This window comes from Podarcis muralis, chromosome 7 (assembly GCF_964188315.1).
Source record: "Podarcis muralis chromosome 7, rPodMur119.hap1.1, whole genome shotgun sequence".
NCBI classification, from domain to species: Eukaryota; Metazoa; Chordata; class Lepidosauria; order Squamata; family Lacertidae; genus Podarcis; species Podarcis muralis.
In genome coordinates, this window is record NC_135661.1 from 74,859,424 (window position 1) to 74,883,892 (window position 24,469).

Here is a 24,469-nt window from a genome sequence, read left to right on the forward strand (position 1 = left end):
GGCTTATGCTGCACAGAATATAGTTGAATATAGAATAAATGGGCTTATGCTGCACAGAATATAGAGAGAAGGCCTTGTAGACATTTTGGCAATTTGATGTAAGATCTGAGGGAAGCCACATGGGATTCAATTGTGATTTGTTGTTATTTCCTTAAGCTAATGGTATTGTGTCATGTGTAATGATTGCTTATATTTTTTTCTAAAAAATAATAACAAGAGACCTGGGGGGAAAGGATGGTGGGAGTAAGCGCTTCAAAATATATATGGCTTTTTTTTCAGAGTGGTGAGTTTCTACCTGACACAAAGGCCACAGCATTAGAACGGGGTACACAATGTCTTCAACTTGTGAATCAATTAATTTTGCAGCAATACAATTAAAAAGGCAAAGTGTTGTGATGTAATAACATATTTTTTATTTTACGGCAAAGCAACCAGTGTTCACGAGTCCTCCCTTACCCTGGGTTACAGTAAAGGCACCCAAAATCAACAGAAAGAACTACAGTTAGCAGACCCCGGTTAAAAGGAAGTTGCGGTTCACATTATGAAACCTGATTGGTAATAAAGTTGTGAAATTTGTAGAAGGAAAGCGTAGCGGCAGGCACTGAAGATTGTTCTCAGCGGATCCAGCTTGTCAATCTGAAAACAGTAATAAAAAACGAGTGAAAAAGGGTTGGGTATTTCCTACACGTGCATACATAAATTTCACCTTGTTTGCTAGTTAATGACGCCAGCACAAGAACACCACATCAAGTGTTAACATAACAGGTGAGGCAGCTGCACTAAACATTTGGAGCCTACGGGATGAATAAGATGCTTTTCTTTCACAGAGACTCAGGCTTACGGTAATTCCTCAACATCCTGACTAGGGAATGGGACTCGATGAACATGGCAGGAATTTCTTCTGAGGAAACAAGATACAGGATTGCACTGCACTTTACCTGCATGGCTCTTCTTTTGAAACAGACTTATCTACATTTCCAAGTTACATTTTTTCACATATCTGAAGAGACATGGGCATATGTGTTGTAAGATGCATATAAATATTTAGGGAGGCTGGACATAGCAGGAATAGCAGGCTGGTTTTGTGCATACATTTTTTGTTGCCTGAGGCAGAGAAGTAAATGGAATTGCTCCCCAATTCAAGGTTTAAAGTACCCAACGATACCCACCTTAGGTAGAAAAATCATCCTAGTGTTTCCCTCTCCCTAATTCTGGTCTCTGGGGCCAGAACTTGTTATTTTTTAAAAAAAATTAATGGATAAAACAAATGATCCCCAAATGAAGACTTCTTCTTTGTCAATAATTCCTGTGGAAGTCAGTAGCTGGGAATCAGATATACATTGTGTCTTGACAAGATTCAGAAATATAACTTTGCTTATGCTTTTTATATCATTATCTATTCAGGTTTGTGGGGGGAAATTAACTAGTGTTACTCTTATACGTATAAATATTTCCCTCTGTGTGTTAAAACATTGCTCTGCACAATGTTTAAGCCCCACAGCACCTATGGACATGCAGTAAAAATTCAGGATCAGCAGGCTGTCATCTTGACATCAAACCTGACCCAAGAGGAGATGGATATGTGTAATAATATTATTTCCATTAATTTCTTGCCCACCCTTCACCATGAAGTCCCTGGGTGGGTTACCACAACAAAAAATACAATATTTAAAAAGTTACAAGGAAATACAGACAAGAGAATATGGTACTATAGGTGGAGGTTTTCTTATTAGGTTCACAACAGTATAACCCACCCTGACACCCTCCAGGTAGCATTTAGGATTCACACCTAAATGCTTGATAGAAACTTCTGGTACAGAGAACAAAGTATGGCTAACAACAAATCTATGGTTTTTATTTGTTCTTTGGAGCTACAGCTATCTGAAATATGGGATCACCTTAAAATGGGACCGAGAACTGATGCTCTGAACTAAAAGATTATTCTTCAACTCGAAGGAAAATGTTATGAAAATGTTGTATGATGGTACATTACACCGGTAAAATTAGCAAAAATGTATAAGACATGTAATAAGTGTTGGAAATGTAAAGAAAAAGAAGGAACGTTTTATCATATGTGGTGGGAATGTAAGAAAGTGAAAAGTTTTTGGGAAGCGATATACAATGAATTGAAAAAGATGTTAAAATATACCAGAAGCTTTTCTTTTAGGGATTACAGGAAAGGAAATAAGAAGAAAGGATTGTAAACTTTTTCAGTATGCAGTTACAGCAGCAAGAATTTTATTGGCCCAGAAATGGAAACGAGGAAATACCGACGATAGAAGAATAGAGAATGAAACTGACAGGTTATGCGGAATTGGATAAACTAACTGGGAAAATTAGATATGTGCGAGACCAAAAGTTCATCAAAGACTGGGGAGTTTGTAGAGTATCTGAAAAGTGTATGTGATGTGCAAACAACGCTAGTGGAGTTTCAAGAAGCACTGTAAAAGTTGAGATGTATTGTTAAAAAAAATTGGAGGGGGAGGGAAGACAAATGGCAATACAAATGAAGGGAATGTGTACTGAAGAGAGAAATATGAATGATTGCCAGAGAAGCTGAAGGAAGTCCAAAAAGAGATAATTTGTTAAAATTTGGATAAAATTGTATAATTGTGTTGGAAAATTAATAAAAATTTATTTGGGGGGAAAAAAGATTATTCTTCAACTCAAGTTTTGAAACATGCATATTGCAAATAGCCATCTATATTAAGCAGCTGGAATTTCACATTTTGTATTCCACTTCTTACAATCATTGCCCATAGTCCTATATACCCACACCCCAAGCTAACCCATATACGAACGTCTTTGGACAAACTAGCATAGTTTAGTCTCTCTTGGTGCAAAGGCAGCATCCTCTGTACTCACCTGAGTGTATTTCCCAGGTTGAATGGTCAGGTTTATGGTGCCTGGAAAAACAAAATGCAGGCAACCATCTCAGACCAAGTGCAAAACAATAAGAATGTTGATGCGCTTGAACTCACGGGGGGGAAATCACCATGTAATTGCTAGAAGGAGTGGGTGAGGGTGCATCATTAAGTCACTATTTTAGAATGCACTTGAAAAGATTAAGTAAGAGGCTACTGAGGACATGAAGTGGATCCTACAAATGATTGCATCCTGAAAAGGTACAGGAAATACTCAAGCTAGGCTTTTGAGGAGGAATGGATAGGGCAATAAGGGCATGGACATATAAGCATGTTGTAAAACAGGGAAAGTACACATTATAATAAGAAACAACTAGATCTGAGGAGAATCTGCTGTTTCTTTTTTGAGTGGGTGTCAGGAATCTTTCACCGAGTGCTTCAGTTTGAAGGGGAAGTTTGCTTTTAAGAAGTCAAAGTATTTGGGTAGATTACAAGATCATTTCGAAATATCCATCTATTTCAAGCTTTAATTCATAAAGATTTAAAGAGAGCTTGAAACAGAGGGGTCTTTCAAAACACAAAACCTTATTTTGTACTCCAAAACACTTCTTTTCCGTAACCACTGCAGATGTAATATTAATAACTTCCTGCCCCACAGCAGAGCAGGGGTGATTGTGTTCACAATTACAGCTGCTGTGAATGACCATTTTGTTCATCAGGTTTTATACTGAATCATTGCAGACTGTTCTTTTTTTGCATTTCATTGTCATGTGGCTATATTTCCCATATCCCCTTCCCCTTATTGCCACATATGTAACTGCCAACTGAAGATAACAGAGGCGCCAGGTTGTCCCCAAGTTTTAGGGGGGTCTGGGGTGCATCACATGTGTGACGTCTGGAGGAGCTGAGCACTGAAGCTGCCACACACCCACACACGTGCTGGGCCCCCTCAAACAAATATCAAGGGGGCTGCATTTGCTAAAGTGGAGTGACTCTAACCAGTGCGCCACAATTAATCTCAATAAACTACTACTATCCCAAGTTGATGTTATTATGCTCATATTCACAGGGCTACTTGAACCATGAGCATCCAGTCTTCCAGCTTATGCTGTTAATAGCTGCACCTGCCAGCTCACCTAAGGGGTAACTGAGCCACATCCAAATCACTTGTATCTCTTTGTTGGCTGCACATTCCTTGCAGTTGGAAAGGAAAGTTTCTCTCCCAGTAAAAACCTGAATTTGTACTTCTGAAATTTAACTTTGTGTTCTCTGGAAAGTTACAATGGCTGTTCGCTGAAAGCTATAAAAGTGCATTGTACTGAGCTTTTCCCTGTATTACTGTACTTCAACGCTACATAAGAGGGTGAAGGAAAAGAAAACCAAACAAGTGTGCTTTCATTTCGGAAATGATGAATAATGAAAAGAATGCACTCCCGTTTATGTCTAACTTGTTTCTAAGTGAAAGCAATGAAAACACATGAATTAATGGTTGAAATTAATTAAAACGATTCTGCTTCATTTCTGCCATTGCTTATTCATAGGAGGCATTCTTAAAACTGAGAAGAAGCATTGCATTGTATTACTAAGAATGTTCTATGGGGGGAACAGAGACCCTGAAGAACTCTGAAAGAGGCAAGACATAACACAACCCTAGAGTTGGTATACTTCTTTTCCTGAGTAAGAAGACCAAACATAGAGGATATAATTCCTGACCAATCACTAAATGCAAAAAACGATTGAAGTCTGAACATGATATATTTCTTTCACCTATATATGCAGGAATTTAAAAATTAAATATATAAGTGGTAGCCAATAAGAAGTATAAAAATGATTAAATGAACTTATGTACATTTTAGTACAGTGCCTAATAACAGAAATTGTTCTGAGCTCTAGCTGTGCTGACTGGGGCAAGACTGGAGGGCTCAGGATTTGCTGGTACTACCAGCACAGATTCCCCCTTCCTCATTGGACTGCTCAACCAGGATGCAAAATACTGCTTCTAGGAAATTCATACTCACAGGTTCCTGACTTTCAAAAGGTGGTGGAGGAGGCTGAAAGAGAAAAGGAAGGAAATGGTTCTATTTCAATGCAATACAAGAGATGTAGGATCCTGTTTGTAGGAAATTAATACTCACAGATGGACTTCCGGCAGGTGGTGGAGGAGGCTGAAAGGAAAAAGGAAAGAAATGTTTCTATTTCAAAGCAATGCAAGAGATGCAAAAATCCTGTTTGTAGGAAATTGATACTCACAGGTTGACTTCCGCCAGGTGGTGGTGGAGGCTGAAAGGGAAAAGGAAGGAAATGCTTCTGTTTCAAAACACTGCAAAATATTTAGAATACTGTTTGTAAGAAATTGATACTCACAGGTTGACTTCCACCAGGAGGTGGTGGAGGCTGAAAGAGAAAAGGAAGGAAATGCTTTTATTTAAAAAACAAGTTGAATGATGTAAAATCCTGTTTCTAGGAAATTGATACTCACAGGTGGTGCATTTATTCCAGCTGAAACCGAAGTCTGAAATAAAGGAAGGGAGGGAACGTTTGCATTCCAAAACAATACACAAATATAAAATACTTGTTGTAGGAAATCAAGTGCTTCTTCAGATTACTTGTTTATTGAGTGTTCATCCTGATTTGCTTCTTCAAAGCTTTTGCGAACGGTGCCTGGCCTTTATTGAGCATTTGTTCTGATTTGTCCGTAGGGCAGTTAAATGATAATGAGCATTCATCTTGCATTTATCCTGGTTTGCTTCCCCCTCCCTTCATCTTCCCATTTATCATTTCTTCCTTGCATTTCACTTTCCAAACCACAAAGAGCCAGGGTGTGTTCACATTAGCACCTTAAAGCATTTCATAGCACTTTCCATCTAGCTGTTGACATGAGCATGGTTTAGTTTCATAGGAATGGCTTAATCCAATGATCCTGAAACTCAATTGAGAAACATTGCATCAAACGGCAATATTTCACAACAAATTACAGGGTGCCCATGCATTTAATATAATGTCATGTGAATGTGGAATTAAAAAAACCAGCACTGGGAATGAAGTGAATGTATGTATGATAAAAGGAAGTGTGGACACAGCCTCAAATTCTTTCATAAAGTGGATTTGTTGTGCTATAGAAAAAGAGGCCTTTAATGTACATTAATTACTCTGAGCTAAAATTCCACTACATGCCTGAATCCCTCCCCTCCTGTAAAATACTGACAGTCCAGAGGCACCTTTCACAAGAGGTGAAAGAGAAGGGAATGGGAATGCTTGCAAATCTGCTTTGTAAGAAGTTAAGGTTGCAGCCAGCCTCCTTATTTGGCATTCAACCTGAACCATTTGCAGAAAAGTCATGGGGAGGTTGGAAAACAACATCAGTTGCTTATTGGGCAAAACATGTAGAATCCTACTTGTAGGAAATGAATACTCACAGGTTGATCATTTCCACTGGGTGGAGGAGGAGGCTGGAAGAGGAAATGAAGAAAATGATTCCATTTCAAAAACAATGCAAATCATACAGAATCCTGTTTCTAGGAAATTGATACTCACAGGTGGTGGTCCATATTCTCCATATGGCGAGGGAGGCTGAAAGAGGGGGGGGGGGGGGAGGAAATATTTGTCTTTCAGAACAATACAGAAGCCGTAAATTCCTGTTTGTAGGGAAATTAATACTCACAGGTTGCTGATTTTCACCAGCTGGTGAAGGCTGAAAAATAAAGGGAAAGAAATATTTATAGGGCATTCATTCTGATTTGTTTTCGGATAGGTAATAAAACATTGGGTCAAGCAAGTGTCACCCCACACTTTTCCTGTTACTTTCCTTATTGCAAAAAGTCCAGTTTGCACATCAGTGGGGGAAAGATTCCTCTGCAAGGGCATCAAATCAATTTGTGCCACCTGAACTTGTCAGTATGTGAGTGAACCCCATTTAGCATTGGTCTGGAAGTAGCCTAATACTTACAGGCTGTCCGTATCCTGGATATGGCTGAGGATCCTGAAAGAGAAGGGAAAGGAAATTCTTGTACAGTGGTACCTCTGGTTACGAACGCTTTGGGTTACGAAGGCCGCTAACCCAGAAGTAGCTGCTCCTGGTTGTGAACTTTGCCCCAGGATGCAAACGGAAATCACGCGCCAGAGGTGCACATGCAGCGGGAGACCCCATTAGCAAAAGCGCACCTCAGGATAAGAACGGTTTCAGCTTAAGAACGGACCTCCGGAATGAATTAAGTTCATAACCAGAGTACCACATGCAAATGATGTAGAATCACACTGGTAGGAAAATAATACTCACTTGTGGTCCATATATTCCTACTGATGCGGAAGACTGAAACAAAGGAAGGAAGGAAACGTTTACATTCCAAAACAATACACAAATACAAAATATTTTTTGTTGGAAATCAAGTACTCCTCCAGATGACTTATTTATTGAATGTTCATCCTTATTTGCTTCTTCAAAGCTTTTGCGAACTGTGTCTGGCCTTTATTGAGCATTTGTTCTGATTTGTCTGTAGGGCAATTAAATGATAATGAGCATTTGTCCTGCATTCATCCCAATTTGCTTGCCCCCCCCCATCTTCCCATTAATAATTTTTTCATTGCATTTCACTTTCCAAACCACAAAGAATCAGGGTGTGTTCACATTACCACCTGAAAGCATTTCACAGCACTTTCCATCTAGCTGATGACATGAGCATAGCTTAGTGTCATAGGAATGGCTTAATCCAATTGTCCTGAAACTGGTATACATCAAATGGTAATACAGAGGAACCTCAGTTTTTAAGTGTCTCTGAAGCCAAATGTTTCGGTTTTCGAACACTGAAAACCCGGAAGTAATTGCTTCCGTTATCAAATGGCTTCCGAGGTGCGTTCTCAATTTTCTCCATTGAAATTGCAGACCGCCCATTGTGCCTCAGTTGTCGAATATTTCGGAAGTCAAATGGTCTTCCAGAATGGATTACATTCAACACCCAAGGTTCCACTGTATTTCACATTTCAAATTACAGGGTGCCCATGCATTTAATATAATGTCATGTGAATATGCAATAAAAAACCAGCACTGGAAATGAAGTGAATGTATGATAAACAAAAGTGTGACCACAGCCTCAAATTCTTTTATAAAGTGGATTTGCTGTGCTATAGCAATAGATGCCTTTAATCTACTTTAATTGCTCTAAACTAAAGTTCTGCTATGTGCCTGAATCCCTCCTGCACATACTGACACTCCAGAGGCACCCTAATACAGAAGAAGAGAAAGAGAAGGGGATGGGAATGATTGCAAAACTGATTTGTAAGACGTTAAGGTTGCATCCAGCCTCCTTATTTAACATTCAGCCTGAACCATTTGCAGAAAATTCGTGGGGAGGTTGGAAAACAACATCAGTTGTTTATTGGGCAAAACATGTAGACTCCTGCTTATAGGAAATTAATACTCACAGGTTGATCATTTCCACTGGGTGGAGGAGGAGGCTGGAAGAGAAAAAGAAGAAAATGCTTCCATTTCAAACACAATTCAAATGATGCAGAATCTTGTTTCTAGGAAATTGATACTCACAGGTGGTCCATATTGTCCATATGGTGGCGGAGGCTGAAAGAGAAGGAAGGAATATTTGCTGGGCATTCATTGTGGTTTGTTTGCTGGGAGGTTATAAAATAGTGTGTCAAGCTAGTGTCATCCCACACTTTCCCTGTTACTTTCCTTATTGCAAAGAGTCGAATTTGCAAAGGGGTGGAGGAAGGAATGTTGTGCAAGGGCATCAAATCAATTTAATTGTTCATCCTGAACTTGTCGGTATGTTACTGAACCCAATTCAAAAATAGCATCAGTTTGGAAGTGGCCTAATACTTACAGGCTGTCCATATGCTGGATATGGCTGAGGACCCTGAAAGAGAAAGGGAAGAAAATGCTTGCATTCCAATACAATTAAAAAAAACCTTAAAATCTTTTTCTAAGAAACTAATATTCACAGGCTGTCCATTTCCTTGATTTGGTGGGGGAGGAGGCTAAAAGAGAAAGGGGAGGAAATGTTTCTATTTCAAAAACAATGCATGTTGGTAGGTAAATAATTTGGTTCAAAATCGGAAAAGGAGTACGGCAAGGCTGTATATTGTCCCCCTGCTTATTTAACTTATACGCAGAATTCATCATGCGAAAGGCTGGGCTGGATGAATCCCAAGCCGGAATTAAGATCGCCGCAAGAAATATCAACAACCTCAAATATATAAAAGGATGTCATATAGAGGAGGGAGAAAGGTTGTTTTCTGCTGCTCCAGAGAAGCGGACACGGAGCAATGGATCCAAACTACAAGAAAGAAGATTCCACCTAAACATTAGGAAGAACTTCCTGACAGTAAGAGCTGTTCGACAGTAGAATTTGCTGCCAAGGAGTGTGGTGGAGTCTCCTTCTTTGGAGGTCTTTAAGCAGAGGCTTGACAACCATATGTCAGGAGTGCTCTGATGGTGTTTCCTGCTTGGCAGGGGGTTGGACTCGATGGCCCTTGTGGTCTATTCCAACTCTATGATTCTGTGATTCTCAGATATGCAGATGACCTTGATGGCAGAAAGTGAGAAGGAATTAAAGAACCTTTTAATGAGGGTGAAAGAGGAGAGCGCAAAATATGTTCTGAAGCTCAACATCAAAAAAACGAAGATCATGGCCACTGGTCCCATCACATCCTGGCAAATATAAGGGGAAGAAATGGAGGCAGTGAGAGATTTTACTTTCTTGGGCTCCATGATCACTGCAGATGGTGACAGCAGTCACAAAATTAAAAGACGCCTGCTCCTTGGGAGAAAGGTGATGGCAAATCTAGACAACATCTTAAAAAGTAGAGACATCACCTTATCAACAAAGGTCCGTATAGTAAAAGCTATGGTTTTCCCAGTAGTGATGTATGGAAGTGAGAGCTGGACCATCAAGAAGGCTGATCGCCGAAGAATTGATGCTTTTGAATTATGGTGCTGGAGGAGACTCTTGAGAGTCCCATGGACTGCAAGAAGATCAAACGTATCCATTCTTAAGGAAATCAGCCCTGAGTGCTCACTGGAAGGACAGATCATGAAGCTGAGCCTCCAATACTTTGGCCACCTCATGAGAAGAGAAGACTCCCTGGAAAAGACCCTGATGTTGGGAAAGATTGAGGGCACAAGGAGAAGGGGACGACAGAGGACGAGATGGTTGGACAGTGTTCTCGAAGCTACAAACATGAGTCTGACCAAACTGCAGGAGACAGTGGAAGACAGAAGTGCCTGGCGTGCTCTGGTCCATGGGGTCACGAAGAGTTGGACACGACTAAACGACTAAACAAAGGTAAATAATACTCACAGGTTGTCCATATATTCCAAATGATACGGAAGACTGAAAGAAAGAAGGAAGAAAACATTTGCATTCTAAACCTATACACAAATATAAAATACTTTTTGTAGGAAATCAAGTGCTTCTCCAGATTACTTGTTTATTGAGTGTTCATCCTGATTTGCTTCTTCAAAGCTTTTGCAAACGGTGCCTGGCCTTTATTGAGCATTTGTTCTGATTTGTCCGTAGGGCAGTTAAACGATAATGAGCATTCATTCTGCATTTATCCTGGTTTGCTCCCCCCTCCCTTCATCTTCCCATTAATCATTTCTTCCTTGCATTTCACTTTCCAAACTGCAAAGAGTCAGGGTGTGTTCACATTACCACCTTAAAGCATTTCAAAGCACTTTCCATTTAGCTGTTTACATGAGCACAGCTTAGTGTCACAGGAATGGCTTAATCCAATCGTCCTGAAACTCATTTGAGAAACAATGCATCAAACGGTAATATTTCACAACAAATTGCAGGGTGCCCATGCATTTAATATATTGTCATGTGAATATAGAATTTAAAAAAACCAGTACTGGAAATGCAGTGAATGTATGATCAATGGAAGCATGGACATAGCCTCAAATTCTTTTATAAAGTGGATTTGTTGTGCTATAGCAACAGAGGGCAAAATATAAAGAATCCTGCTTTTAGGAAATTAATACTCACAGGTTGATCATTTCCACTGGGTGGAGGAAGCTGGAAGAGAAAAGGAAGAAAATGATTCCATTTCAAAAACCATGCAAATCATGCAGAATCTTGTTTCTAGGAAACTGATACTCACAGGTGGTCCATATGGTCCATATGGTGGTGGAGGCTGAAAGAGAAGGAAGGAATGTTTGTTGGGCATTTGTTATGGTTTGTTTGCTGGGAGGTTATAAAATAGTGCGTCAAGGTAGTGTCATCCCACACTTTTCCTGTTACTTTCCTTATTGCAAACAGTCCAATTTGCAGAGGGGTGGAGGAAGGAATGTTGTACAAGGGCTTCAAATCAGCTTTAACTGTGCAACCTGAATTTGCTAGTTTGTGAGTGAGCCCCATCCAAAAATAGCATCAGCCTCGAAGTGGCCTAATACTCACAGGCGGTCCATATCCTGGATATGGCTGAGGACCCTGAAAGAGAAAGGAAAGTAAATGCTTGAATATAAAATAAAAAGACTTAAAATTTTGTTCTAAGAAACTAATACTCACAGACTGTCCATTTCCTTGATTTGGTGGTGGAGGAGCGGGCTAAATGAGAAAGGGAAGGAAATGCTTACATTTCAAAAACAACCCAAATGATGTGAAATCCTGTTGGTAGTAAATTAATACTCACAGCATATAAATATACGGCTGCTCCTGGATTCTGCTGAGGTTGTTGGGGAGGCTGAAGAAGAAAAGGAAGAAACTGTTTGCATTATTTTTATTTCTGAGAAATTGTTACTTACATAATAGGCCAAACATGCGGAAGGCAAGTCCCAAAGAAATACGGCTATACTTGGTGTTCATGACATTTGTTTTGTACTATTTCAGATTCACTGTGTAGTCTCTGTGAACCCTGTTTTTTGTACTTTTTCATTTTCCTTTATTTCATATTCCTTACTGCATTGTTATTTTAGCTTCATAATAAAGTCTTGATTTAAAAAAAATGATGCAACAACCGCTTTTTTAATGATGAGTTCTGTGAAGAACACGGGTATCATGCAAGAGTTTGTAAAGTGAGGGGTTGCCAGTGACATGAACCAGAAAGTAGGGGGCATACCTGCTTAATAGAGTCAATTGGAGCATGTTATTCCAAATAAATACTTTAGGCAAGCCCAGTCTAAATATAAGCACCCAAAGAAATTTGGATTCCCCCCGCTTCAAGGCTGGATTCCTTTGCCATATAACACAGTTTTTACTCCAAAAATGAAATATCCTGAGGCATGAGGAAGTGATGGATTGCTGCCTAACAAGTCCAAAGGCCTCTTAGGCACATGGAAATAGCTTTTCAACTCTTTGGATCATGTGCAGCTCTATGGCTCTATGACTTATATATATGGTAGCTCACTTAGCTACCACAGGATATGAAACAAGGAGGCAAACCAAATTTGTCATACTCACCTGTTGTTGGTAAGAACCAGCATTACTCTACAGAAACAGTAATTTAAAAAGTTTTGTTAGTTTTCTAATAAACGTTTGTTTGATTTTTTTTAAAAAAAGCATGGCAGAAGTCTAGCCTTATATAGGCATTAGGCACGTGTGTCAGCCACAAGATATGCCTTGTATCTTTGGGAAGCAGCTTGATCTGTTTCAGCGTCTTTATAATTCAACTTGGGATCAGGACCAAATACAGTCTGTTAAAAGCAAGGCCCAACTTTTCCCCATTCACTATAATAGGTGCTATAATAGCTGCTATAATTCACTATAATAGGCACTATAATAGGGGAATCTAAAAACAGCTATGTTTGTATTTTCACCCCTTTTCAAGGCAGCAGATGGAATTTGCAGGCATATTGTAGGTGCACATGATCTGACTCAGTATATGGCAGTGGTGACCTCTTGAATGATCTTCTCATGCATAGGATATATTTTTTTTAAAAAAAGAACTCCAACATTTTGTCCCTAACAGTGTACATATAGTACATGTGAATTGGTCATAAGAAAAGTAATAAACAAAGAAGCTACCCACCTGGAACGGCCATTGATAGCGGTTATTCTTGAAAGAAAAAGATAAGAAACAAATGAAGAGTTAATTACTTCAGTTCCTTAAGAGAGCTATTATGAAAAGATGGAGGTATTCTGTGTCCTGAGTTCTCAAATCCAGGAGGTGGAGAGATGGGCTGTTCTGGACAAGGTTGCACTCTCCTAGAAGCAACAAGTCCATAGCTTGGAGGTTCTCCTGTATCCAATGCTCTCACCGGAGGCTCAGGTGGCCTCATTGGCTAGGATTGCCTTCTCCAGTTTCAGCTGGTTCCCCAGCTCTGGCCCCATTTGGCCCACTGTGCTATGTACTCTGTTAACTTCCAGGCTGGACTGTTGTGATGTACTCTAGGTGGGGCTGCCTTTGAAGATGACTTCAATTGGTTCAAAATGAAGCCAAATTGCTGGCTGGGGTTTCATTTAGATATGAGCCCTGTTGTACAACATCGGCATTGGTTGCCAGTTTGTTCCCAGCCCCAAACGAAGATGCTCACACTAGTGTTTAATGCTCAAAAGAACTTGGGCCCCAAATATCTGAAAGAACACCTTCTTCCTTACAGTCCCTCTCAAGTATTAAGTTCTGCAAAGAGAGACCTCTTGGTAGTTTCATCACCTTCAGAAGCTCAGTGGTGGTGGGCGAGAAAAGGCATTCTCAGACCATGGCAGCCCCTAAGTTCTGAAATTCCCTCCTCACAGAGGTGCATCTGGTGCCTTCACTAAGCAGTTCTTGAAGAATCCTGGAGACACTTCATTCTACCCTTGTCTTGGACACTTGAGATCTATATTTTTGGGACCCACTCTATCATTATGATTGTAATTTGTTTTAAATGGTTTTTAACATTTTTTTCCAATTGCTGGGACCTGCCCTAGGACCTTGGGTTGGAGGGCAGGTAATAAATAATTTAAATAATTTTCTTCATCGTTGCTTTCATTAAATGGGGTTATTTTACCCATTGTGCACTGGTAAACCTGAGTTCCTCACCAACGCTTTTATAGCCATTTCCCCCCTGAATTGGTATCATTTGTTCTCTCAGATACTCTGCAAAATCCAAACAATACTGGTCGCAAACATTTTAACCGCATATTGCCTTCCTATATTTTTAAAAATACTCATTGATTGTGATTTATTTGGGTTCAGACAGTATTGCTGCAGTACAATATTTGTATCACAGACTGGTATAGTACCTTGCCTCCTCTTGCTATCATTTTGCCCAGTGCCTTTTTTTCAGGGGGTACTCAATGGTACCTCTTTTTGTTGTTGTTAAAAAGTGTGACACATACCGTAACAGCTTTGCAGTGAGTACCAGCACCTATTATTCTAGGGGGAAATGCGCCAATGTTGCCATATACAGTACCTTGTCAGCAATCACCAGTCTTTTATACAAAGATTGTACTGCAACATAAACACTATAACATCTAAACAAGTCTGGCAGCTTTTCCAGAGGATGGCTGGAAAAACTGTGTACCTTCTGCCCACTTGTTATGTGAGATCCAATACCTTTTCTCAAAGAATTTGATTCGAGAGCTGCATGTACATTTCCAATTACCGTGAACTAAAATCAAACAGATTTTTGATCCCCGGTGTGTGTTTGAATGTTTCAACCACAGCATCTTTGGCAAACCGATTCCCTCTGTTCTTTTAGAAAGACGCAAATGCCCAATTCCTTTGCCCACAGCCAATTCATTGACCATGCCCAGGAGTATCAAAGTCAACCTGACAAATCCAACACATCCGGTGACCGTGGCGGTATGTGACCTTTTCATTCTCTGGGACAAAAAGCTGTGGAATTGCTCTAGCTGCAAACTTAAGAAGATAACTGGAAGGCTCTTCACATTCATGCCAAACCTTGCTTGCCTTTGGAATAGCAAAATTGTGAACACCCCCCCCCCCCCGGCAGTACTTACATTTTGAGAATTCTTTCTAGAAAACGCTTCCTATAAAATAAAAGGGGGGGGGGCAGTAGGAGTTACTTTAAGTAGCACTTCATTAAAATGATTCCTAAGGTAGCAGAAAGGTGCCCATTATCTCAGGGCCCATTGGGTTTTCTGTGGATTCTGTTTCTTCCGATTCAGCAGGAGGTTTCCCCAGGGAAAGCGGCGGAACAAAAACAACAAACAGCAACAACAAACAGCCACGTCTCGAATTTGTGACTTGAAATCACTTGAAATCATGGGACAAATGAAACTGTGGATGGGCCCTCAATGACAAGAAATAGACCTGTCATATTTTCTGAGAACAAACACCACCCATGGTTGAATAACTCTACCCAGGAATTTTGCTTAGGCAGGAAACATCTGTCTGGCTGTGTTGGAGACATGGGGTCTTGTGTGCTACCCCTTTCCCACTGTGGTAACATTAAGACCTGTTGAACTACAACTCCCATCAGCCTCAGCCAGCACAGCTATATTTATGTATTGGAATGACTGTTTAATTTCAGTAGGTTGCTAGAAATTCTTAACTTTTACAGATTTAGCTAAATATTTTATACATGCAAACCTGAGAATCAGTCTCATTGAACTCAGTGGATCTTAGCATTAATTTTAAGTTACAAAATGCATAAATAATTTGACGTATCTATGCTTGCATGATTTGTGTCTGCCATTGTTAGTTTTTGTTGTGGTTTTTGATCAGCTGTGTTATAGGACAAATGCAATGCCGAAAATAGGTTACCGGTATTTCTGAGTATTTTATCTTTGACCCAAAAGTTTACATGGGTACATACATGGCTAATCAGAGATTTAAATCAAGGTTTCACTACTCCAGTTCTGTCATTCTATATATCACACTGGCTCAAATCCAGTCCAGTACCAATCTTTACACACACACACACACACACACACACACACACACACACCGTTACTCAAACCCTTGGCTCAGGATGAGACACTGAAATTATATGAATCTGTTAATATAGAAAGCATTTTCCATATACTGCACTTACTTTCACTCTTTCTACGAGCTCCATCTATAAGGAAAAAGGAATACATTATTCAGAGTTTCTTAACTTCGTAAGTGCAAACAAGACATCCTTCTGGATCTCTTGGTGGGTTTTGTTATCACTAAATATGGTTACCTTCTAGGTCTTTGGGGATTAGGGGTACTGTATTTCAGCCATCCTACTCCAACGTAGGTAACATATCCCAGAAGGCAACACTGAGGAATTACTGAGGAATTCCATTATATAATGGGACATTTCAGGATTTCACAGTGGTCTCCAAGTTTTTTAACATCTATGTACAATAGCTGAGCCCTACTTCTCAGAACAAATTGCTGGGTTTGCAATTACTTAACTCTAAGCCTGTGTCTTTTGCACCTAGTTCTATTTGGTGGGTCTTGGGATTCTAGCAGAAGCAAAGCCATGTCTGAGTTAGAGGAGCATTCAGATGTAAACTCCACCCACCACTTGTAGCCTGAAGTGGTACAGCCCTATTTGATTCCACTGAATGTATAAACTGCCCCAGGGACGGCGGTGGGAAGAGAGTTAAGGGGTGGCTTATGACGTGATCATATGAGAGTGCTGGAGGTGAAATAGTCAAACAAGTTACCCAATCAGAACCCGGGGTGTGTGTGTGTGGAGTCAGAGGGACTATAAAACCAGCTCTGGGAGGGGCGAAAGGGGAGTTTGTTGGGAATTGGGTGGTTGGTTGGAGTGGGAGTGAATTGGGATAGAGCCTGTGGGTAAATTGAGTTAGTGTAGCGAAATAGGCTGAGTCAGGAACTGTTAGGAGCTAGGAAGACAAGTAAATATCTGAGAGGTGGTTAAGTGAGTGAGAGCAGGTAGCGGAAGTTATAGGTCTGGATAGGCACCCTATGATTGTAATTGACTGATACCATTTATGAAACCACACACTTGTTAAACTGCAATAAATAAACAGAAGTTTATGTTCCAATTTAACCCTGACTGGACTCAGTATTGTACCAGGTAGGGCCTGGGTGGTGGCAGTGAGAAATAAAGTGGTGGCACAGGGATCAATAGATGGTGAAACGTCCGGGGACCCTGTGTGATCGCCACATGGTTTATATCCACTCATATTACATTTTTATCTCACTTTTCTTCAATGAAGAGGGTTCGTTGCTTCAACCCTCTAAGGTAGACCAGGCTAAGAGAGAAGTCATGTAGGGAGTACTGTGGCTCAGATTTGGATCCTGGTCATCTCACTTCAGGTCTTGACATGCTGCCTGGTATTCCAGACTTTAAATATATACAGTATATATATATCTTAGCCCTAGTAGCTGTCTTTACAACTTTTCATTCCGCTTAACACGTCTCAGTATTGGGCACTAAGATTATATGAAACAACCAGAGAAGAAAATCCTTTCCATTTACTTACCGGCATCTCGAATAATCTTTTCATCTGGAGGGGAAAGAATGTAGGTTATTCAAAGAGGAGAGATGCCAGACATGGGGTTAAGATGGTAAACTCACATCCAGAACCAAAAATGCAGCATGGGGACCTGCCCATACTCTGCGTTCTACAGCCAGGCCATTCATAACTTTAGGCAAAGTGAGGTAGCCACTTCAGACGTCAGGTCTTGGGTGTCACAAAAAGGTAGAAATTGTTGGTAGAGGAGGGAGAGACACACACCTGGTGCTCTGCCTCAGCCAGGAAAATGTCTATAGCAAGCCCTGCCTAAGGCCCCGATCCAGCAACTCGTACAGCAAGGGCTGCGATGCACACCTGAAAGCCAGGTGGGATCTTCGACAATATGAGAAAGGAGAACCTCAGTGTAGCCTCTCCATCTCCAAAGCTGCCAGTTGGCTCTAAGGATAAATATCTCAAGGACGCTACATGTGTGGAATCAGACGTGTACGTTGTGCACAGCACCACGTAAGTATTGCATGCTTACACACACTGAGCTAGCAAGATGCCCCTCCTAGGACATCCCTGGAGGAAGGCAGGGGTCAGTTCCTCCATTTAGAATTTCAGCAGAAGGGTGTTGGGCGTCAGGTAGACCCCATGTTTGTCTCAACAACTCTCCCCAAGCAGCCCTACAAGAATACCAATGAGCTTAAAACTGTGGCAATTGTGAAAACAAATAGCACCATGACCCACCAGAGAAGGAAGTAACAACTTCTGCTTTGTACATGTTAGCGACTTAACAGTGAGGTTATTCCCACCCACCCACTGTGTTTCAAATCACATTAGCACATTGCTGTACACGCTAAAGAGGCCAGGATGTCTTCACCCAATGCGCATTCTTTGTTTGGCATCCCTGCTGCTTTAAGCCCACTACCTCACTCCTATTCACTAAGCTGTCACCTGTGCATTCACAACAGCTGCCCCAAAATCTAAACAGCCCAGCTTAGGTGCAAAGGGCATGTGGCTGTCATTTTCAAATCAGATTGAAGATGGTTTGAGAGGAGGTGCGTCAAATGGCAGTATGTCTCAAGAAGCTACAGGACAGATATGGGGATGTGGCTAAGGTCAAAACAGCAGCGGGGGTGCAATCAAGCCAGAGTAAATGGCACTGTGTACACAGCCCAGGTTTCTCTCTTACGGCTTTTTAAATGGGAATTTGCCACACATCATTGTGTTGTGCCCACTCTTTCTTAAGGTATAGGTGCATATTCTGTTCCTATCTCATCTGCCAACAGACCACTAGCCTAGAAAATTTTCTTCTGGGACGCTCCAAAGGTAAAATTCTACGCCCAATGTCTTTTTGGACTAAGTTACATTGAACTCAGTGGGGCTTACTTTATTTATCTATTTATTGCATTTGCATCCTGAGGGGGAATACGTAGGATTCCATTGTTAGAGTGCAATGGGTTCGAATCTCCGCAATGGAGTGAGCTCCCGTTGCTCTGTCCCAGCTCCTGCCAACCTAGCAGTTCGAAAGCACGTCAGTGCGAGTAGATAAATAGGTACTGCTGTGGCAGGAAAGTAAGTGGTGTTTCCATGCGCTCTGGTTTCCATCACGGTGTTCCGTTGCACCAGAAACGGTTTAGTCATGCTGGCCACATGACCTGGAAAACTGTCTGTGGACAAACGCCAGGTCTTTCGGCCTGAAAGCGAGATGAGCGCCGCAACCCCATAGTTGCCTTTGACTGGATCTAATTGTCCAGGGATCCTTTAACTTTACCTTTTACCTATAAGCACATATAACTTGGGAGCTGTATTGAGATCAAGGGGACTGGGATATAAGTGTCAACTTAACGCAGAAATCACAATGTCAGGTACATTTTTTTAAAAAAGCATCTTACCCAATTTGGGCTGTCGTCAGTCTACAAAAAAAGGAAAGAAAGAAAGAAAGAAAGAAAGAAAGAAAGAAAGAAAGAAAGGAGAAGTTAATTGATATTATTGCTCTCCACATCAAAGATGAAACTGTTTAAGTGTACAGATCTTTGAGCACACTCTTAGTTATTGGAAGCAACCCCCAATAAAATTAAAAGAGCTTATTATGTTTTGGTCATAGAGCTGAGCCAGAATTCTTCAGAAGGTTCTTTTTCCAAGAACATTTTTGAGATTTATTTTTTTCTCACCCACCCAAGCTCAGAAAGAGTAGGCCATTTTGCAGAATTTTCTGCACACACTTTATCAAGTGTTAAGAGGCCATCTGCACACAACTCTAGCTTACCATCTAAGGAAGGCCTACAAAAGTAAGTCCATTAACTTCAATCTCATCCTATTGTATTTATTTTGTTGTTTCGCCTGTTACTAGCCTGATACAATCTTTGCATATTCTCTTTAGTATGTGCTCTTTTAACTTCCAAAATTACAGTTTCAGGGGGGGTTTGTTTTTAAAAGGGGGGGCACAATTAACTCGACCTATTTACAGTGGTACCTCAGGTTAAGTACTTAATTCGTTCAGAAGGTCCGTACTTAACCTGAAACTGTTCTTAATTTGAAGCACCACTTTAGCTAATGGGGCCTCCCACTGCCGCCACGCCGCCAGAGCACAATTTCTGTTCTCATCCGGAAGCAAAGTTCTTAACCTGAAGCACTATTTCAGGGTTAGCAGAGTCTGTAACCTGAAGCGTGTGTAACCTGAAGCATATGTAACCCGAGGTACCAGTGTAGTGGCAATATGTTGCATACAGTGTCTTTTAAAACTACAGAATTTGTATTTTTGTTGTGTTGTTGCCTTTCAATCTTCTGTTTGAGGGACTCTCAAACCAGTCCAGTCCAGTTTAAAGGAAAAGTACTGTTAAAAGGGAAAGCAGATATTTTGAAGTAGCCCACAGACATCAGACTGAGCAGACACACAGGCCACCTGGTCACAATCTTCCCCAAGATTGTGATCTCTAATTTCCAACTCTACAAATAAATGATCTCTACAAATAAATTAGAGAAATGATCTCTAATTTCCAACTCTACAAATAAATTATGCAGGTCTGTATCATCTTTTTGTGTGATATGTAAGTAGCAACCTTAGCAGAAGGCATTGTACCCAGGATTATACATGCTTAACTTAGATCCAATAACTGAAGAGGGAAAGAAAGGACACAATAATTCTCTCTGTGTGTCCATGTGCATGAATATGAAAGGGATGGATCATAAGCTCACATATTCAAGGTGCTGGTCCAAAGAAAGGACAAGGAGAAGAGATTACAATCAAAGAAACGAAACCTGTCATACCTGTTTCCTTCTGCCGAACCAACCAAGCTACAAGAAGGAAGGGGGGGGGAAATAGATGTTATTTTTTTCCTATTGGCTTCCGCATGAGAAATTAAACTGATACAACCTTTGCACATTTCCCCCTGCATGTGCACACTTTCTCCTCCAAAACATACAGTTTCACAACCAGAAAAAAACGAGACTTATCACAGTCACTTGGCATAAACTGCTGAAATGAAGAAACCTGAAGCTGTGGGGGCGTGGGAGGCAGGGATGGATTTGTGAGTGGAAGGATGGTGAGCACAGTTATACTCAGAACTGGGAGGAGCCAGAAGTGGAGGCAGAACAGTGCTTGCCAGACCTCCTGCCAATGGCATTGCTGTGTCTTACCAGAGGGAAAGGGTTGAGGTGGCAGGGAGGTTGGCAGGAGCTCCAGGTTTGCTCAGCTGGTTTGTTTGCATCACACAGTTCTCCCCTCTCCCTTGCAGTCTCCAAGTAAGGTGCAAGTACACTGGCAATAAGAGGTCAGGTAAGTTCCATATTTTTTGCTCCTTAAGTGTTATGTACTGAAGTTCTCACCCTGGGCCAGCAGGGGGATACTGTAGATAGTTTTCACTCAGGTCCACGTCAGTTATTTTAGGCGGGAAACACTGGGTTGTTGTTGCTACAATGTTGACAGCCGGCTGCCTATAAAAGCAGGCCAGCTGAGCTGTTTGCTGTTCAGTTCTGTTCCAGCTTACAAAATAAAGAGCTGCTTTGGAGAAATTGCTGTGTCGTCTGCCATGTCTACCCACTATTCAACAATAAGACTCACTTTTTCCCTCCTAAAAAGTAAGGGGAAATGTGTGTGCGTCTTATGGAGCGAATGCAGGCTGTGCAGCTATCCCAGAAGCCAGAACAGCAAGAGGGATTGCTGCTTTCACTGCGCAGCGATCCCTCTTGCTACTCTGGCTTCTGAGATTCGGAATATTTTTTTTTTTTTTGTTTTCCTCCTCCAAAAACTAGGTGTGTCTTGTGGTCTGGTGCGTCTTATAGAGCAAAAAAATACGGTACCCTTGCCTCTCTGCACAGACCACTACTGCTCAGAACAAATTCTGAGATGTGGAATTACAGTTGTACCTTGGAAGTCTGTTCGACTTTCAAAACATTCGGAAACCGAAGTGTGGCTTCTGATTGGCTGTAGGAAGCTCCTGCAGCCAATCGGAAGCCCCATCGGACATTCGGCTTCCCAAAATAGTTCGCAAACCGGAACAGTCACTTCCGGGTTTGCGACATTTTGGGAGCCAAAACGTTTGGGAACTAAACTGTTTGACTTCCAAGGTACGACTGTATTTATTTCTAAGTGCCTGCCTTTGGTGCTTGGTTCTTTTTGGTGGCTCCTGCGATTCTAGTAAAAACAAAGTAGATCCCAACAGCCTAAACTAGGCTTCCTCAACCTCAGCCCTCCAGATGTTTTTGGCCTACAACTCCCAAGATCCCTAGCTAGCAGGACCAGTGGTCAGGGATGATGGGAATTGTAGTCTCAAAACATTGAGGTTGAGGAAGCCTGGCCTAAAGTCTGCCAATTCCCAAGTTAGAGGATCATTCCAATTTAACTCTCTGTTTCTCAAAGAATCCTGCCTAATTCATTTATGATGCTGATTTTATATTACAGCTTTTGGTGTGATGAACAACATCCTAATTGAAGAGCAAAGAACATAGTTTTCTTCTCTCTTCACCTTCAACCAACCAAGGAGAAAAAAGTATCCCAGTCTGATTTGGTCCAGGAATGTCCTATTCCAAAGCTAAATGGGGACAAAGCTTTCCTCTTAATGTTCACATATGTTAAGATTAATCATGCATCCCTTCGTCTCGGCCTTTGACCCTTGAGATGTATGCTTTATTATACATTTTTTATGTATGCAACAACAGCAGCAAGAATACTCATAGCTAAACATTTGAAAACTCAAGACTTGCCCACGCTGGAAGAGTGGCAGATGCAACTGATAGACTATATGGAATTAGCAGAAATGACTGGCAGAATCCGTGACCTGGGAGAAGAAGTGGTGGAAGAGGATTGGAAGAAATTCAAGGACTACCTACCAAAACACTGTAAACTGTATGAATGTTAAGATGATGTAAGAGTAAGAATAAATGTGGCATCAGTAAGTTAGTTGATAAGAGTTTGAGAATAGATGAGATTTGAGAAAAAGTTAATTTATTTGTTAATATTATGCCTATTTAAGTATTTAAGATTTTGGAAAATAAACTTAAAACCGGAAGACATAAGATGGGAAAAATATAACTAAGGAATTGAAACAAGGTGATAATTTGCTGACTAGAATCTTATGAATTTGGAAAGCAGGAACGAAAGACGAGAGGAAGTCCAAGAGTGATGAAAATAAGAATTTAATGATGATGTAATAACTTTTTCTTTTTTCTTCTGTATGTTTTTCTTTGTTTTTTTCTTTTTTGGTTGTTTATTGTATTGTTGGGGAGGGGATTATGTGTTGGTGGATAAATGTTTTGAAAATTCTGAATAAATTTTTTTTAAAAAAAGAGATGTATGCTTTCAGGACTCATTCTATACTGTAGCTTAATTGCTTTTAAGTTATGAATTTTAAATTTGGGGACTGGCTGGAGATGGCTGGCAATGCATTTAGTAAAGTTCATCATCATCTTCTAACCAGAACAGCTTACATGTGACATGTTTTGCAGTTTCTTGCTTCAAGTTGTGACATGCTAGTAATTTGGCCCAATACTCAACTTCACCTTTCCATTCAGCTAATCCGTTTCAGTATTAGATATCGAGGTGATAGGAAACACCCAGAGAAAAAAGACCCTTCTGTATACTTACTGGTGTAAAATCTTGCCACTAGAAGGGGGAGGGGAAACATAGATTATTCAAAAAGGCTTTTTTGTGTGTGTTTTCGTAAAGCGCTTCACAATTTATTTGTGGCATATAGATGGGGAATGCCTCACACAACCATGCATATTGGAACCTCTATGGCAACTTCTTCCAAAGAAAAGAGGGGTTCTCATCTATTTGCTGCCCTCATTTTTCCTTGCAACTCCCCTACCCCTGCCTTTCTCGCTTTGGGGTTTCCTATATCCTGAACCACTTGGGCAGGAAAACACCCACACCCTAGGAGCCAACTCCTAGGGGCTGTGGGGACTTCGTCCCCCACCATAAAATATTTGAAGGGGCCAGGGCCCTACAAAGTTGATGGGCATTCCCATTCAAATGATTTGTGTGCACTGCATCATTTGATAATGTGGGGCGGGGTTTACCTGCCCCCCCCCCCCACAATATTTTATTCAAGTTGGCGCCCCTGCCCCCCTCATCCTGCCTTAATCTGTGCAGCTTTCCCACTTTGTATTCAATAGAAGAGGAGGAGGAGGAGTTTGGATGTGATATCCCGCTTTATCACTACCCGAAGGAGTCTCAAAGCGGCTAACATTCTCCATTCCCTTCCTCCCCCACAACAAACACTCTGTGAGGTGAGTGGGGCTGAGAGACGTCAAAGAAGTGTGACTAGCCCAAGGTCACCCAGCAGCTGCATGTGGAGGAGCGGAGACACGAACCCGCTTCACCAGATTACGAGTCTACCACTCTTAACCACTACACCACATAATAGCCAGGGTCAGCCCTACCATTGGGCAAAGAGGGGAAGTCTTATAGGACGGGTGGAACACCTAATACTGCAGCAATCATCAAAGGAGTTAAGGCAAGTTAAATCCATCAGAAAGAAGTCATAGCTAAGTCCCATGGAAATCAGTTTAGATCTTAAGAGATAGGAAGCTCACATTTTGCTTTTTTTACAAGGGGAGCTCTTCATGAAGCATTGTACCTTTTATTTCTTGTGATGCGTTGTATCCACTACTTCTCATTATGTATGTGCACTCTGGGTCTTTCCTGCCTGTCCCTATCACATCTCTTCCCCTCTACAGACCACTAGCCTTTACGTTTTTCTCTTGAGGTTTTCCATTGATGCTCTGGGGGTGAAATTCTATACCCCAGTTTGCTGTCCCATTGAACACCATACATTTAAAGCACACGTTCCCGACCAAAGAGTCCAGGGA

General features: G+C 41.0%; 1 protein-coding gene across 4 annotated transcripts in view; it reads right to left on the reverse strand.

Moving 5' to 3' along the window:
- Positions 1-390: 390 nt before the first annotated feature.
- The window catches only part of LOC114603506 (uncharacterized), a 34,726-nt gene continuing 10,647 nt past the window's right edge, over positions 391-24,469 (reverse strand). For 2 of the 4 annotated variants that reach the window (XM_077932134.1, XM_077932133.1), the window contains exons 12-40: positions 23,244-23,261; positions 20,429-20,455; positions 19,054-19,074; positions 17,183-17,206; positions 15,793-15,816; positions 14,756-14,785; positions 12,840-12,866; positions 12,272-12,298; positions 11,505-11,555; positions 11,381-11,419; positions 11,270-11,302; positions 10,974-11,006; positions 10,859-10,888; positions 10,172-10,204; positions 8,696-8,728; positions 8,401-8,433; positions 8,283-8,315; positions 7,141-7,173; positions 6,811-6,843; positions 6,526-6,555; positions 6,399-6,434; positions 6,281-6,313; positions 5,344-5,376; positions 5,229-5,258; positions 5,115-5,144; positions 5,000-5,029; positions 4,883-4,915; positions 2,866-2,906; positions 391-636 (exon numbers count right to left, since the gene is read on the reverse strand). In XM_077932134.1, coding sequence (XP_077788260.1) covers positions 2,898-2,906; positions 4,883-4,915; positions 5,000-5,029; positions 5,115-5,144; positions 5,229-5,258; positions 5,344-5,376; positions 6,281-6,313; positions 6,399-6,434; positions 6,526-6,555; positions 6,811-6,843; positions 7,141-7,173; positions 8,283-8,315; positions 8,401-8,433; positions 8,696-8,728; positions 10,172-10,204; positions 10,859-10,888; positions 10,974-11,006; positions 11,270-11,302; positions 11,381-11,419; positions 11,505-11,555; positions 12,272-12,298; positions 12,840-12,866; positions 14,756-14,785; positions 15,793-15,816; positions 17,183-17,206 — 780 coding nt within the window. In that variant the 5' untranslated portion in view covers positions 19,054-19,074; positions 20,429-20,455; positions 23,244-23,261 and the 3' untranslated portion in view covers positions 391-636; positions 2,866-2,897. The remainder of the gene's footprint in view (positions 637-2,865; positions 2,907-4,882; positions 4,916-4,999; positions 5,030-5,114; positions 5,145-5,228; positions 5,259-5,343; positions 5,377-6,280; positions 6,314-6,398; positions 6,435-6,525; positions 6,556-6,810; positions 6,844-7,140; positions 7,174-8,282; positions 8,316-8,400; positions 8,434-8,695; positions 8,729-10,171; positions 10,205-10,858; positions 10,889-10,973; positions 11,007-11,269; positions 11,303-11,380; positions 11,420-11,504; positions 11,556-12,271; positions 12,299-12,839; positions 12,867-14,755; positions 14,786-15,792; positions 15,817-17,182; positions 17,207-19,053; positions 19,075-20,428; positions 20,456-23,243; positions 23,262-24,469) is intronic. The other 2 variants (XM_077932135.1, XM_077932137.1) reach the window with 2 other exon arrangements.